The following is a 16,684-nucleotide window of genomic DNA, read 5'->3' as shown; positions in this document are numbered from 1 at the left end:
TTTATTCATCAAATAATTATAAAGAAAAATATAATCGAAAGCTTCACAAGAACAAGAAAGATGGAGAGAAAAATGAGAGGAATCTTATTGAATCTGAATTGGAATGCTTCGTTGATTACACTCTAACATGAGCCCTTATTTTTAGCTAAGAAGAATTAAAACTAGTCATCAACTAACTTGTTGATCTAACGGTCACAATGAAATCTATCAACTATACAAATCTACGGACAGGATTAAACTCTCATTTAAAACATTCCCTCTATTCTCTAAGTGTTGGGCTGAGTTGATCAAGTTGGGCTGCATTGAGCATACTCCACAATAATCAATTTTTTTACTTCCAATCGTCTTTATTCTATGCATGGTGATTGATATTAATTGCCTCTCGGAGGAAAACAACCTTGTCCCCAAGGCTGAATGCCGAGATCCTCGACATCGTCCACCCCTGCCTCAAAGCCCTCGTTCATGATCTTTGAGGACAATGACTGGGAGACTTTTGGACGGACATTGATGCGTTGGACTGTACTTGAGGCCACATTGAAAACATGGTCTTCGGCCACATGTGTCTGGTAGTCCTCCCGAGACATATTTCTATAAACGACGATTAGGAAGAGACACTGCAGAATGTGCCTGCAAGGGATGACACGAATGTTGCATTGAGGAACGATGAGGAAAGGAGTTACTGGAGTCGTTAGGACTGGTCAAAGGCGTCGAAAAAACTCCATACGTTTGGTCATCTGAACTAGTCACTACAAAAAAAAGCGCTCAATAGTGATGGCGGCCTATAGCTAAACAACTATTGACGGATGAATAACTGAAAAGCGTCAGTCACCAATTAGCGACGGACTAATCCGTCACTAAAGCGAAGCAGCCGCCTATGTTTTCCGTCTTTGGGTGGATTAATAACTTAAGTGACAGACAAATCCGTCACTAAAGTTTTTTATTGACAAGTTTATTAATGACATATCTATCGAAACTTACCCTGTCACTGATCTGTTAAATGAAGAAATTTCACTTGCTTGTGACGGAATTATCCGTCACTAGGTAGCGATCTTTTTTGTAGTGGCATGCGAACAAATCGCAATTCCATAATCAGTCAACTGTCGGCAATGTGGTTTGAGTTTTGCTAAATAGAAACCTAGAAATTGGTGGTAAGATTGGGCAAATGCGACTCAAATGCATCAATGTAATCCGCCAATGACCCATCATAATAGCTAGAAGCTAGGTCTTCATAATCATCGCGAGCCGAATAATAGACAAACCAAATGAAGAGTTCATGCCAAATTTCGGATCAAGAAAGGCCAAATTATCCTTCACGGAAGCCTACGGTTTACATTGATAATTGATCTTTTTCTGATACATTCTTCAAAACCTACATACTACAGATAGGAGTTTACAATAAAAGAATCACAACCATACTTGCACCTAATTGATTCAAATTAATTCTCAATTGATTCACATTCATTCTAATTTATTCAAATACTTACACGAAATAAGAATATAACGCATAACAATATTTATTTCTTAGCTTGATTACGTGTCTAGACTTTGATACACACCGTATTAAATTGGGTAAACAACTCTTATATTTTATCTCATTTATATTTGTGGTTATCCGTGTTTATTTTTCAATATTCGCTACATGGGATGTATTATGGCCCTACTGCCTCTTTAGTGTTAAGCATCAAACAAATCACAGCCATTGGATCTTTAGATTGGATGGTTGGGATAAGCTACATTATTAGACTAAGATGTTACATTATTAGCCGAGCTACATTATTAGACTAAAATGCTACATTATTTTACTAAACTAGTACATTATTAGCCAAACTACATTATTAGATGACGCGTGACATTAATCTAACCGTTAGATCACAAGATCCAATGGACTACAAGTGTTTTGATTTTGAATACTATTTAGCTTATGAATATGAATACATCCATTCGCTACGTTGCATTATATATGGTTCCTTCATTTATTTTATCTTCGATCGCAGCGACAACTTATATCTTTCAACTCATATCATCTAGAATTTTCCTTTTCTTACAAGTAATCCATGATGAGTAGGGTCCCAAATATGCTCACTCCAAAGTGGAAGGTGGTTAGAGTGCCGGCAGACCTAAATGAAATTGTTGTAATTACCCTTGTTTTTTTCCCTTCACTATCTTATAAAACATCGAACACACATATTAGTTATTTATGAGAAGGAATGGGAATCATGAGATAGTTGATTTTTCTTTTCTCAAAGAAGAATCTGATTACGTCTGTTATGGATATACCTAACGCACATTACTATTACACTAAAATTACATGCCACCAACTTTAATTATGTTATAATAATTAAAATGACTTTTCTCTGTCATTGTTGTGGAATTATTTGGCAGGTGGTATGAATATGATGATAATTAGCACGGGTTTGAAAATGGTGAATGTCATTACCAGGTTTATGCACAAAAATTAAGAATTTTTGTGCTATAAGTAAGTGTATTTAACTGTACTGGTTTGTATTTATCACACACTAGAAAGGGATCGATTCTTTTTAAATACTTTATCTTTATTTCGAACTTTGACAAGTGGATCAACCAAAATCATGAGACAAGTTAGTACAATTGAATACTTAGAGCTGCACTATTTAATTACGTGAACTCATGCACATACAAATGCACTACTACTAATATTAAATTATGGATAATAATAAAATGCAAACTCTAAATATGAAACAAACTCCAAACTATGGTCTGAACTGTTAAAAAATGCCAATAAATGACAAAATTTATCAACAGAAAATGTCAACACATTTTCAACATATCATCAATCATTGACACTATATTGACATTTTCTGTTGATGTAATTTTGTAATCATTGATGTAATTTTGTCATCGGTTGACATTTTCTAACGGTCCAGATCATAGTTTGGAGTTTGTACAATATTTAGAGTTTGTATTTGATTACTCCCTCCGTCTCACTATAGGAGTCACTCTTATTGTGGGCACGAGTTTTAATAAATGTAAGGAATAGTGAGTTGATAAAGTTAGTGGAATATGTGACCCACTTTTTTATATTGATTTTATAATAAAATGTGAGTGAAGTGAGTTAGTAGCATGTGACATCTACTTACCATTTATAGTAAAAATGAAATATAATTCTTATTGCGGGACGGACTAAAATAACAAAGTGTGGTATTATTATAGGGAGAAGGGTGTACATTCCATTAAATTATTAAGTGAACTACCTAACCTGCACATTGCACATTTAAGATACTTTTGCATTTCGTTGATTTTATTTTCAAACCACACAGCCCTCAACCACTTAAGGGCATTTCAGTTCATATAATTTTTTTTTTACTTTCTCTCTCATGACATTAATCTATATAGTATATACTATGTTCTACGTTCAAATATTGTTCTCTCTCCACCCTTTTATTACTTTCTCTCTTACTATTAGAGGAGAGAGAAGATAGATGATCGACCTGGAATGTGTTGCGTAATACTTCAGATATCTAAAACGATATTTTTATATCACGTTATAAATACCTAATATGATACTACTAAAATTCAATTACTTAGGTATTTTGTTGTGATTTCATATTTTGATTTCTTGCTTTGGAGAGAGAGAAAACGATAATAAACAATAAAAAAAATGGAGAACAACAAATGAATATGTAACATGAATTAATGTTAGATGATAGAGAGTAAAAATATACTATATATGAAGTGAAATGCCCTTACGAGATTAAGGGGAGTTTGGTCTGAAAATTTCAAAAAGGTGTAAAAGCATCTCAAACATTTAGTGTAAAGTTGAGAGACCTCTCATAATACTATATTTTTTTGAGCAACCGTGGAATATGCAACCATGTGAATAGGTCCCTTTTATATAGTTCACTCTAAATTATTTAGTGAATAGTGTATGACGAAGTTGCCTTCTATAAAAAAAAGACAAAGCAAAAATGGTATTTTAACGAGATAGTTGAAAGGAATATATAGAATAGATTCGATGTCTATGAGATTTTGTTAGTTTTGAAATCAGTCATATTTTACACCTAATTACACTTGAATAGGTATAATTGTTTTGGCACCTTTTACAATTTAGTTCAATAGAAAGCGTTACAGAATTTGTACTGTGGCTAAACATAATTCAATCAGCATAATAATTGGAGGCATATGCAAATGTGCTCATTGTTAGCACTTTTTTACACCAAATTTCAAAGGATTAATAATTAAAGACAACAACTCAAAGTGGTACTAGCTCAACAAAACATACCAAAAAGGAACATGGTGTGGGGGTAGGGGCATGTTGTTAATCCTATAAATACAACTTACAATACCCTAATTCCTCATCAAGTCAACCCACACAAGCCCAATTAATACACCACAACAATGCCTACCACACTTGTTCATTTACTAAGTATTATTTTTTGTTTGATTATCAAGTCTTCAAATGCATTAACTCCTGATTACTATCTTCAAACATGCCCCAATGCTGAGGCCACCATCACCAAGGCTGTGAGGAGAGCCATAATCAAAGACAAAACAGCTCCAGCAGCTCTACTCAGACTTCACTTCCATGACTGCTTCATTAGGGTAACCTCTCTTTATTTCTTATAGTAATTATATATTTAAATTCTTGCAATATTTGAGATTAATGTGAGTTATATTATTTTCGAAGGGTTGCGATGCCTCGGTGCTGCTGGACTCCAAGGGAAACAACAAGGCAGAAAAAGATGGACCTCCAAACATTTCCTTACATGCATTTTATGTGATTGACAATGCTAAGAAGGAGCTCGAAAAGATGTGCCCCGGTGTCGTCTCATGTGCTGACATTTTGGCTGTTGCTGCTAGGGATGCTGTTGCACTTGTAATTCCTCTACTACTTCCATCATAATACTAAGATTCTTTTCATATAGTTATAGTTTCTATAATTTTTTGAATTTTTGCTTAATTTTTCATGTCACAAGTCTGGAGGTCCAACATGGGATGTCCCTAAAGGGAGGAAAGATGGCAGAGTTTCAAAGGCTAATGATACATTGCAATTACCATTTCCCACTTTCAACATTTCTCAATTGCAACAAAGCTTCTCAAAAAGAGGCCTCTCTTTGGATGATTTAGTTGTACTCTCAGGTAATGGGCCTAGTGACTGAGGTGGGCCTCAGCCCCTTCCAAAAAATATAGTACTACTACATTTTTTTGCTCCTTCCAATATATGAAATTCGGAATTAAAATTTCCTGACTCCGCCACTGCTGCTACAGGAGGACACACACTTGGTTTCTCGCATTGTTCGTCCTTCCAGAACAGAATTCACAGCTTCAGCAACGCAACGGAAGTGGATCCATCGATGAACCCGGGGTTTGCAGCCAGTCTGAGGCGGATTTGCCACGTGCACAACAAGGTGAAGAATGCTGGGGCCAATCTGGACTTTACACCAAATGCATTTGACAATGTTTATTACAAGTTGCTGCTAAAAGGGAAGAGCATATTTTCGTCGGACCAGGCACTTCTTGCTACTTCCAGGACAAAGGCATTGGTCGGGAAATTCGCCACCTATGAGAAGGAGTTCTTTGATGCATTTGGCAAGTCTATGATCAAGATGAGCAGCATCAACGGCGGTGGAACTGAGATCAGACTTAACTGTGGATTAGTTAACTGATTTGCAATTGGATTGTTAGTTCTGTCTTCCTAGGATATGTTTTGTTGTTTCTCATGGTTTTCATTTTGCAGTGCAGAATATTAAGTGCATTTGTAACTTCATTTTATTGTACTAGTAATTGTTTTCATTTCCCCTTGACTAAGTGTAAAAGAAAACACACAAAGTGAATTTATAGTATATTAAAATTAATAACATAAATAAATAAAAGATTTAAAGAATAATCTTCATCTAAATCATAACTTTTAATTGATTTCTAATTAAGCATGTAACCTTTCAAAAAGTATAGTAAGTTAAACCCTAGTTTGTTTTGTTCGCATACTAATAATATTATGATAAAATTTATTGTGACTTTCGTATCTTTTGTCATTATATCTTCAGATTGGATTTCCTATTATGCTCAATTGTACAGCAGGTTTTCTCTTAAAAATTAAAATACTGAGAAAAACAGAGACTTGATTGCTGCATTTTATGACTCAGATGCTCTGTTTTAGTGCACAGCATCATGGCCTGCTGTGCAATAGAGTACAGCGGAGGATCTCAACCCTATAACAAAGTAGAACAATGAACAATTAAAATGTAGAACAATGTCAAATTTGTCCAAAATTCAATCAAAAGTTATACTCCCCCGTCTCAAGGTTCCTTTTAGTTTTTTTCATAAAAGATGTCACATTTTTTTAAATGTTTATCTCACGTTAATGTACTAAAATATATTTTCTCTCTACCGTTATTCAAGTGTGATATCTATTTTAGGACGAAGGGGTATTAATGAACATGATAAATTTCCTTAAAATTTATTTTTTATTCCTTTCGTGTTTTCATTAGATGTCTCATATTCTCTTATTTGGATTGTCCTCATTAAATGTAACATTCACTTTCACTATTTTTAGTAAGCGGATCCACATTCGGACATTCCACTAACTTATTTGTTTACAATTATTATAAAAATAATAACCCTCCCCATTCCCACATAGTTGAGGCGGAATTTTTTGACACGGAATTTAAGAAATGGATGTTTAATGTGTTAAGTTGATAGATAAAAAAAAGTATTTAGGGGAAAAGGTAGAATTAAGAGATTACAAAGTGAATAAAACATAGGGAATAAAGTAAGAGAGAGTAAACTAAGAGCGAGAAAATTATCATACTATGTATAGAAATGATTCAACTATGAGAAAACTTCCTAAAATGAAAAAATGACTTAACTATGAGGGATCGGAGGGAGTATATAAAAATTGGTTTCACGATCCACTAACATTTTTTCAATCAGCTTGGTTTAACAAAGTTAAACAATTTATTAAACATAAAACAAATATAATATATACATGGATTAATTTTATTGGTGCTTCCAATGCAATTTTTGAGGTAATTACGTGTTATATACACAATGTTTCACCATTTTTTCAATTTAGTACAAAATGTTTTAAATTTACAAATTTCGTACAAAAATTTACTTAATATTCCAAATTCATACATTCTGTCAAATTCCTCTAACACCGTAATTTTTTTCTTTTTTTTCTTTTTGTTCACTCCAAAATTAATTTACCGTAAATTATCACTGTGATGAGCAAGAAGAAAGAAGGTTAACTGTGTACTGGTAGAAATCACTCTTCTCTCACTAGATTCGTGGATCTTCCCTTTCTTTATATTGCGCATCATTCGTCAATGCATAGTTAGAGCATCCACAATGGTCTAGGACCTCCCATAGCCCTCACATAGCCTCCATACTGCCACATCATCAGCACTAAAATTCTCCTGCCACATCACCTTGCCACATCAACTGGATATCAAATAGCCCTCACATAGCCTATCCACATCACTAATAACAATTATATAAATTTAATTTACAATTGTAGCAACATACGGAATTTAATTTACGAGATAAATACACGAAAATTGAATAATACTATTAAAATTTCAAAAAGTACAATAATTTAAAAAAAATACATTTAAAAAAACTACATAAATTTAAATAAAAACTAATGCCTTCTAATCCTCCGCGCCCACAACTCTTCAATTAAATCCTTTTGGAGTCGAATATGAGCCTCCGTCTGATGCATGTCGGCATGTGCTTGGAGGAGGGCTTCTTCATCGTGTGGTACCCCACCTCGTACGTTGGCGGCGGCGACGCCGTGGCTTGGACCGGCTTCATCATCGTCATTGGCCCAATCAGTCAGTTGTACACCTTCATCTTCGACAATCATGTTGTGCATGATAATACAGGCGTACATTATATCAGCAATGCAGTCGACATGCCACAAACGCGTTGGTCCCTTCACTGCAGCCCATCGCGCCTGAAGCACACCAAATGCGCGTTCCACGTCCTTTCGCGCCGACTCCTGCCGCGTCGCAAAGTAGGCCTTCTTCGCATCTGATGCGCACCTGATCGTCTTCACAAAGACGGGCCACCTAGGGTATAACCCATCCGCCAAGTAGTAGCTCATATCATGCTGGTTGCCGTCGGCGACAAAACTGATGGTCGGACCGACGCCCTGGCACTGCTCGTTGAAAAGGGGCGACGAGTTGAGGACGTTTAGGTCGTTGTTCGAACCGGCTATCCCAAAATACGCATGCCAAATCCACAGCCGGTAATCAGCTACGGCCTCGAGGATCATCGTGGGATTCTTTCCCTTGTAGCCGGTCGTGTAGAACCTCTTCCAGGCAGCGGGACAGTTCTTCCACTCCCAATGCATACAATCTATGCTGCCTAACATTCCCGGGAACCCATGCTACTCCCCGTGCATCCGCAGCAGATCCCGGCAATCTTCGGGGGTAAGCTTTCGGAGATACTGATCACCGAATACTTCAATCACGCCCTGACAGAAATACTTCATACATTCGAGGGCAGTCGTCTCACCGATGTGGAGGTATTCGTCCCACATGTCTGCCAAAGTGCCGTAGGCCAACTGCCTGATTGCCGCAGTGCACTTTTGAATAGGGGTGTGGCCGGGTTTGCCAGCCGCATCATGCCTGAAGCGGAAATACAGATATCGCTACTCCAAACCGTTAACAATACGCATAAACAAGTCTCGCCTCATCCTAAAACGACGCCTGAAATGGTTGGCGTTAAAACGCGGCTCCTCTACGAAGTAATCTGTGAACAGGCTCTGATGTGCAGCTACATGATCACGATCAACCACTTGTCGACGGCGGACAACTGGTCGTGGGCGAGGTACCGGCGGCTGCATATAACTCTGCATCCATCGATCAACCTCACGGCTCGTATAGGCATCTAGCTCTTCGTTCAGCATACGCTCGTACTCATCAACATCCCCATCACTACCACCACCACCACTACCACCGGCATTACTCATTTCTTAAATTGATCTTGTACAGAAAGAAAGATAGAGAGAGTACTCGTTAAAACAAGTGGTGCGAATGAAAATAACGTCCAAAGCGCGTATATATAGTGTTTTCGAAAAAACAAAAAAAAATTTAAATTCTGACGTCGGTCTGGCGCCGATCCTGGGTCTATAATGGCGCCGTGAGGATCGGCGTTAGAACCGGCGTCACCACACGAATCGGCATGGATACGCCGAAATTGACGCCTATTTCTCCGACGCTGGTCGCAATGGTTCGACGTCAGAACCGGCGTCGGCGAAAAATCGGCGTCGCGGTTTTGACGCCTCCATTGCTGATGCTCTTATAAAACTTTTACAAAAGCTTTGCAAAAAGTTAATTGGGTGTGATAAATAATTTTGTCGGGAAGAAAGAGAGAGATAATAGAGATTGGTGAGCTGCTTTGTATGTTTGTAAGCAAGAAAGGAAGAAGTAATTGTCCTAGTGGCAAGGAGTTTAGACATTATTGCATGAGGTGCCGAGTTCGAGCCCTCTTGAGATTAGTTGTAATTTCCTCCTATCTATAGTATAGAAGTTTATTTGTAATTTCAGTATATGGGTATATTTGTAAATTCCCCTTTATATAGGAGATAATTTTAAAAAAATTAGATATAAAATATTTAAAATTTACAAATTTCATACAAAAAAAATACAAAAGAAATATTAAGTTCAACAATTTTATGCTTATGGTCTTGTGTCTTTCTTGTATATAGATAAAAGATGAGAGGAGATTTGGGGAATTTTGATTCTCAGGTATTAAAATGGACGGAAATTTTGGAGTGTGAACAGAAAGAAAAAAAAAGAGGAGAATTAACAGTGTTAGAGGAGTCGAAGAGAATCTCCTGCTTAAAAACTCCAACTTTATTTCTACTCCAACACTGACTGACTTTATTTCTACTCCAACATTTACTGACACAATAAAATAATATTGAGATTTGCATTGGAAATCAGAATTTGTTGGAATATATAATTGAGTAAAGGCTAAAATTGGTCCTAAACATATAGTCATTTTACGATTTTGGTCCTAAATATTATCTTTTGGATTTTTTGGTCCTGAACATATGGACATTTGATCATTTTGGTCCTGCACATATGGAAATTTGATCATTTTGATCCTCCGTCAACATTTTCGTTAAAAACTAACGGTCAACATTATCTTTTGGATTTTTTGGTCCTGCACATATGGATATTTGATCATTTTGGTCCTGCACATATGGAATTTTGATCATTTTGGTCCTCCGTCAACATTTCGTTAAAAACTAACGGTCAACGGCCGATTTTTTACTAAAACAATGGGTTGGGTCGGGTCGTGTTTGGGTCGGGTTTGGGTTACACGTTAAGAAAAAAAATAATTATTTTTTATTAATTAAAAAATTATAAAACTTTAATTTTTAGTTATTTTTGTTGAATAATCAAAATTAAAGTATACTAATATTAAATCTATATAATATAATTAAAAAGTATTTTTAATAAAATCTAAGCATAATATTTTCTTCAAATTCATGAAAAAATTAATTAAAAAATACTATACTTTAATTTTATTAATTAAAAAATATTAATTAATTTTTTAAGAATATTATGCTTAGATTTTAATGAAAATATTATGCTTAGATTTTAAGAAAAATATTATTTTTTTCTTAACGTGTAACCCAAACCCGACCCAAACACGACCCGACCCAACCCATTGTTGTAGTCAAAAATCGGTCGTTGACCGTTAGTTTTTAACGAAAATGTTGACGGAGGACCAAAATTATCAAAATTCCATATGTGCAGGACCAAAATGATCAAATGTCCATATGTGCAGGACCAAAAAATCCAAAAGATAATGTTGACCGTTAGTTTTTAACGGAAATATTGACGGAGGACCAAAATGATCAAATGTCCATATGTGCAGGACCAAAAAATCCAAAAGATAATGTTTAGGACCAAAATCGTAAAATGACTATATGTTCAGGACCAATTTTGGCCTTTACTCTATATAATTTGGAAAATTAACTCAACTTTTTGGAAGAAACGTCTAACCTGCACTTTTTGTACAATATCTTCGAAACGTTTTGCATTTACTACATGATTACCCCCAATTATCCAATCCAGCAGCAATTAAGATCAAATTTGAAGTGTTAAAGTTAGGGTTCAATTGTCATTTAATCACATTTGTATTACAAATCGACTAATTCAGTGCAATTCAAACAGCAATGACAGCAGCAGACGATGAGCAACACAACTCCCATCTAAATCCCCAAATTTCTGAACAGACAAGCGACATTTCTGAGATTGAGCAAAAGCAACCGAAACAAGAAGATAAAGAATTGCGACGGCTTTTGTTGCCTAATGTGGACGAATTGCCGCAAGTTCCCCCTTCCTCTATTGAAGCCAATTTCACAACTTTTTTCGCTACAGGTATGCTTCAAATCCTAATTTCAATATTTTTCTGTAGAGAAAGGAGAACATACATAATAGTGTCACCGTAACCCTTTATATTGTGATATGCATATGTTATCAGTTTTCTCTTTATTTAGCCCTTTTTTTCTAGATTTGATGGAGCTTGGACATGATCAATATGTTCATCGTCATGCCAATGGGTATGTTCTTTCTATTAGCCTTGTGCTCATTGGTATCATAGTAGAACATGTGTATTATACATACTTGTAGATATGTTTTGTATATGAATTCGGTTTATTCTGATTAATAGGCTGTGTGTAATTGGTTTGGCTCCACACCACTTGGCATTGAAGGAGAAAGGGGGATTGTTTCCGTTGATTTTAACGTTGGGAAATCGGACCGGAGTGGAATTAAAGTCACTGGAAAACGCAAGAAGGTTGAATCTCTGTCACTTTCTCATCGTGTAATTGTGCAAATATTTCGGTCCAGGCTTCAAGTCATAGATTGTTTGTTGTTATATCATGTTTATGTATTTGGATATGAAGATATAGTGGAATGGGGATAGTAACTTTGTGGATGTATTTATGCCAACTCTGTTTGCCAAGTGTTTTTGAAGTAGTTATAGAGAAATGATCCATTTTGTGCTTATTGTGTGCTAGATTTTGCTTCAGTTCATCAGCTGTTGATGCTCAGCAGTGTTAATATATGAGTGTTATTTGACTCCTATCAATTGAGAGTGAAAGCTTAGGCGATATAAATTCTCTTAACCTTCACAAATTCGTTACTATCCATGTTCAAATGATGGTAATCTTTATCTAATTCAGGACCAATTGCTAATTGTGCGTGATGTAATTGTATTTCATCTGACCTTTGCAACACATCTGTTAGAAAATTCTCCTATTGAAAATTGTGCGGAAACTTTGTTGCTTTTTGTTGTCAAAGAAATTATGGTTTAGACATAATACACAGAGTCCATCTGAAGTCGGTATTCAGTGAAGTAACATACACAAAGCTAGCTAATCAGGAGGCTTTAAGTTACACATGTCAATAAGCTTAGATGTGTCTTACATGCAAGGATCCATAGGTATTAATTTTTTTTATTTCCTAGAAGTTTAAGTTGATCCTTTTTAGTGTAGATCTTTCGTCTTTCATGTTTGCATCTTTGGAAGGGTTGCAGAAATATATTAGTACTAGTACTTATTAGCGAAATAGCTATTTCACAATTGAAGGTCAAGTCTCATTATATATCTGATATATTGGAGTTTATAATCATGTTTTTTTTGCAGAATGCACAGCGTTTTGAATCCAACACGGCTTTATGCAAAGTGTTCACTGCTGAGGGTTCTTACATAGTGAGGTTAAATTTGTCTTATTCTTACTTCTAAATCATGTTGTTCTTGATTAATCAGATCTCACATTTCTCTTTCAGATGTTGGTTAAAAGGGTCTCTATTGGAAGTGAATGATAGGCTAATCAAGCAACCGGAATTGCTTAACACGATGGTAGGTGAATTTGTGTCATCTTCAATGGCTATCCATTCTCTCAAGCTACACTTGTGTTTGTGATCATTTTTAAAGTTCTTGGTTCCAATCTCCTAGAAGCTTTTGAATTGTCCATAAAAGTTGAACTGTTAGCTTATAACTAGAGAACATTTAACAACTTGAGCAAAAAAAAAAGTATGTTGTACAACATAATGGAGTTCTGCGTTGCTTGCTGCATTAGGGTTGGAAAATGGAAATGGTAAGGGATAGGCATGCTTGATTCTTAAAAACCTAATAATGGGTATTGCTTCTTTAGATCTCCAAGATCAGTAAGTGTATTTAGTGAAATTCTGTTTATTTTTCAATCCATCCATGCTCACCTGATCATTGATTAGTAACACTATAATCTGTGACTGTAGCTAGAGAGTGGGGTATGTTGCAATTATGATGCCAATACCTGCAGATTGGCTCACAGCCAAGGCTTCTCTGCTGGACTTTGAAAGCTATCAGAAGCTGAGAACGAAGCAGTGAGTCGATTTATGCTCGCCAATGCTTGCTTCTTACGCTGTGAGTCATGAGGGGCTGTTGCAACAAACTGCATTGTCAGCCTTTCGAAAACGTTGATGGATAGAAATAGTGATCAAACATTATCATTCTTTTCTAGTTTATTTGTTTAACTTTGTAACTTTTATCTCTAACTTTAATGCTATCTCATTAAAGGGACTTCAACAGATATATGCATTACTTCTTGTACACAATAAAATCACAGTTCTCAACTATTGGTAAGCAGTAGATTGTAGATATATTTGACCTTTTTTTTATTTAAGGGTTATTAGTGCCTAAGATCATGTTACTATTCAAAATATTAATGTTTTCCATAAACTTGAAATTTGGTAAACTAGACTCTAGTTTGATGTGGTACTTCAAAATATGTTGACTTGGCCAGCATTTCATGAAACGACATTGTTTTAGTAAGTACTATTAACATCTAATACTACACAACTTTACGAAATATTAATATTTTCCACGAACTTCAAAGTTGCTATAGTATCTCAAACTTCAAAGTTGCCATACATGAATCAGAATTTGCACGTGACATGTCATTTTGTATAAATGTATATATTCTCCCTTCATTTCTCCTTAAATTAAATCATCTATTTTCCAAGCCCAGTCCGAACCAGTCGATCCAGAGAAACTCACAAGACCAAGTGATTTTGTGCCTGAAACTCACTCGGTCCGAGTGGAGCTGAGAAGACAGAGCGACTGACAGGATTGTGATCCAAACATCACTTGGACCGAGTGAGGCCGACAGATTATTAGTAGAGCAAACATTCACTGAATAAATAAAACATAAAAGGTGTCTGAGCAAAATCAAACACGAGGGGCGGAAAAGATGCATCAAGAATATGAGACTCAAATTATTTTTGTTCCACACTTAGCAGTGATAGTTGCTTTTAGTTTAGAGCATTTGGAGATGTTTTATCCAGCTGCATTTTGACAGGCATAGAAATATTCTCAAAAAGTTTATTAACAGAGGGGCAAATATACTTATATAATATGGATAGGACGAGTTCGGTTAAAATGTATAACCGTACAAAATAAAGTTAGAGAAACGAAGAAAATTGTCTAAAAGCAGCCCTAGCAGAAGCAACCTTACAGACCATCATGACTCAAATGAGCCACTGGATCTTCTCTTTGCACCAATCAAGCTTTTATTGGCAGCTTTAGATATTCTATTTGCGCTTGCTCTATTCAAAAGCCCACGGGTACTCTCGCCGGATTTCCTCTTCTACCTCTGCTGTGAAGTCATTCTTGATGTTGAAGGTCTTCAAGATCTCCTCTGGAGTTTTTACCTTGATCTTGTCGGCGACTGCCTGGCAAGTCAGGTCCAGAAGGGTTTTGATATTCAAGTAATTAGCAGCCTGATGTGAACAAATGCAAAAACAGTTGTGTAAATCACAATGAAATGCACATAAAACACCAACATTCATCTCTGGTTGGTAACTACAGAAACAAGAGTTTTAAAGCAATGATCAGAAGAAGTCACTCTCATCAGCCAGCCTTCAAGATCCAATTTCAAGGATCGGATTACTCATAAATGGTTAGCAATTTTACATTATCAGAGAAACTATCCAAAACAAGTCATTCTCAACTTGCAGCTAAACTACAAGATTCAATTCCAAAAACCATATCTTGTATGCAAATCCCGAGGTTCAGTCGTTAACCATCATTATCATCATAGAGAATTAGAAAATATCAGCAAGAACCGCACAAACATATTATGGTGAGTTATTTTGCTAAAACAAAGGTACCATGACTCGCAGTTTTACAGGACTTAAAATTTATATCAGCAAGCAGAGTCATTATTGAAACCACTCAAATAAAAGCATCACACCGTGCACGTGCATTATTACAATCACTACCTCTAACCAAGTAGACGATGTAAATTTGGCGGGTAACAATCAACTACGGTGTCGCTCGGAATAACAATCTAGGATTAAGTTGTGAGATTATTTTAGTTGGAACGAGTGGCTATGACTCATTATTATACGATTATACATCTAAGACTAAAAACCAAGCATAATACATATTCAATCACGAGATATAATCTTTCAAACCGAATAGACCCTAAATATTATGAAATGGGGGCAGAGTTCGCAGATATGGACCTCTAAACAGCTGAAAAAGCAACAAGAGGAAAATCACAAGGATGAAGGAAAAATAGAGTAGTGCCAAACAATTCTCTGGATCTAAAAACAACAGTTATTGGAGTTAAAAAAAACAGAGCAACCAACATAAACAGGAAACCCTAACGCACAATTCACAACACAACAAAATCTAGGGGCACAAAATCAAATAAAACCGAGATTTATACCAAAATAAGGTCGACGAGCGTGGCTTCATCGACCCTGACGAAATCATCGTCGAAGGCCTTGAGCTCCTCATCGGAGACGGCGGAGGCGAGCTTGTCCTCGGAATTGGTGGCGGAAGCGGCGGCATCGACGTGTCGCTTGCAGTATTCGATGACTTTGGATAGGATTTTACCGGTGACGTTAGGAAGGGGGATGACGCCGTCGGCGCAATCAACCTCGATCATGTGCTTGATGATCTGCGGCTCCCGGGCAACCGACTCGTCCACCTCAAACACCTCGCCGTCAGAACTGCGCAGGGTGATCTTCTTGCTTCCGTTCTCATCCGTGGACGACGACATCGTCTCCAAATTGAATATCGAATTTGAGCCAAGGAGACTTAGAGAGAGATGATCACAAGATAACGATAAGATAATTGGGGAATGGAGTTTTAAAGTACTCCCTCGGTCCCACTTTAGAGTCCCGTTGATCAATTTTTTTGAGCGTGCCGCTTAGAAGTCACGGTTAGGATAAACTAATAAAAAGTAAGTAAAGAGTGTTAAAGGTAGGTCTCAATATCGACTACAACATTTATTTATTACATAATCAATTAATAATGAGTCCCAACATCCACTATAACATTTATTTATTATACACTTAAACACTTTCTTAAAACCTGTGTAGATTACCGGACTCCTAAAGTGGAAAAGAGGGAGCATAAAATAATACTCCCTCCGTCCAGTGTTACTTGCACTTATTTTCTTTCTGGGCGTCCCAAGTTATTTGCACTCTTTCCATTTTTAGTAAAAATTATCACATACAGTCGCAATTGTTGACTTTGCTATACACTCATTCCTTAATCTCCGTGCCGAAAAATCCAAGCCCCTTGGCCTAGTGGTAAAGGGTGCTGGATACCGCGTCCATCCTGGAGGTCTCGAGTTCGAACCCTGGGTGGCGTAATTTGTCTTTCCTCCTTGTTATAGGAGTTGATTTGTAA

The 16,684-nt window shown here is 36.4% G+C and overlaps 2 protein-coding genes and 1 pseudogene across 3 annotated transcripts; 2 read left to right on the top strand and 1 right to left on the bottom strand.

The window, feature by feature from the left end:
* Window positions 1-4,330: 4,330 nt before the first annotated feature.
* Window positions 4,331-5,748, top strand: LOC121781006 (peroxidase 64-like). Its single transcript, XM_042178683.1, has 4 exons — window positions 4,331-4,578; window positions 4,664-4,852; window positions 4,953-5,115; window positions 5,245-5,748. The coding sequence occupies exons 1-4, from the start codon at window positions 4,375-4,377 to the stop codon at window positions 5,640-5,642; spliced, it is 954 nt and encodes a 317-aa protein (XP_042034617.1). The 5' UTR covers window positions 4,331-4,374; the 3' UTR covers window positions 5,643-5,748.
* A 5,250-nt stretch (window positions 5,749-10,998) lies between these two features.
* On the top strand, window positions 10,999-13,614 carry LOC121782990 (annotated as a pseudogene).
* A 734-nt stretch (window positions 13,615-14,348) lies between these two features.
* Window positions 14,349-16,126, bottom strand: LOC121780963 (SKP1-like protein 1A). Of its 2 annotated transcripts, none has more exons than XM_042178629.1 (2): window positions 15,714-16,126; window positions 14,349-14,712 (listed from the first exon to the last, which is right to left on the bottom strand). In XM_042178629.1, exons 1-2 carry the CDS (start codon window positions 16,047-16,049, stop codon window positions 14,587-14,589), a joined length of 462 nt encoding a protein of 153 aa, XP_042034563.1. In that variant the 5' UTR covers window positions 16,050-16,126; the 3' UTR covers window positions 14,349-14,586. The 2 variants fall into 2 exon arrangements, with proteins under 2 accessions (XP_042034563.1, XP_042034562.1); XM_042178628.1 differs by having other exon boundaries at window positions 14,349-14,760; window positions 15,714-16,118.
* Between the last annotated feature and the right edge of the window lie 558 nt (window positions 16,127-16,684).

This window comes from Salvia splendens, chromosome 20, assembly GCF_004379255.2.
Source record: "Salvia splendens isolate huo1 chromosome 20, SspV2, whole genome shotgun sequence".
NCBI classification, from domain to species: domain Eukaryota; kingdom Viridiplantae; phylum Streptophyta; class Magnoliopsida; order Lamiales; family Lamiaceae; genus Salvia; species Salvia splendens.
This window is presented reverse-complemented; position numbering and strand designations above follow the sequence as displayed.

What these genes read in the sequence shown, in the direction of transcription:
- LOC121781006 (XM_042178683.1), top strand. Translation starts at nt 4,375, where the DNA reads ATGCCTACCACACTTGTTCATTTACTAAGTATTATTTTTTGTTTGATT. An exon ending in TCCATGACTGCTTCATTAGG is followed by an intron (nt 4,579 to 4,663) that starts GTAACCTCTCTT and finishes TTATTTTCGAAG; the next exon opens with GGTTGCGATGCCTCGGTGCT. An exon ending in TGATTTAGTTGTACTCTCAG is followed by an intron (nt 5,116 to 5,244) that starts GTAATGGGCCTA and finishes CTGCTGCTACAG; the next exon opens with GAGGACACACACTTGGTTTC.
- LOC121780963 (XM_042178628.1), bottom strand. Translation starts at nt 16,049, where the DNA reads ATGTCGTCGTCCACGGATGAGAACGGAAGCAAGAAGATCACCCTGCGC. An exon ending in CGCTCGTCGACCTTATTTTG is followed by an intron (nt 14,761 to 15,713) that starts GTATAAATCTCG and finishes TGTTCACATCAG; the next exon opens with GCTGCTAATTACTTGAATAT.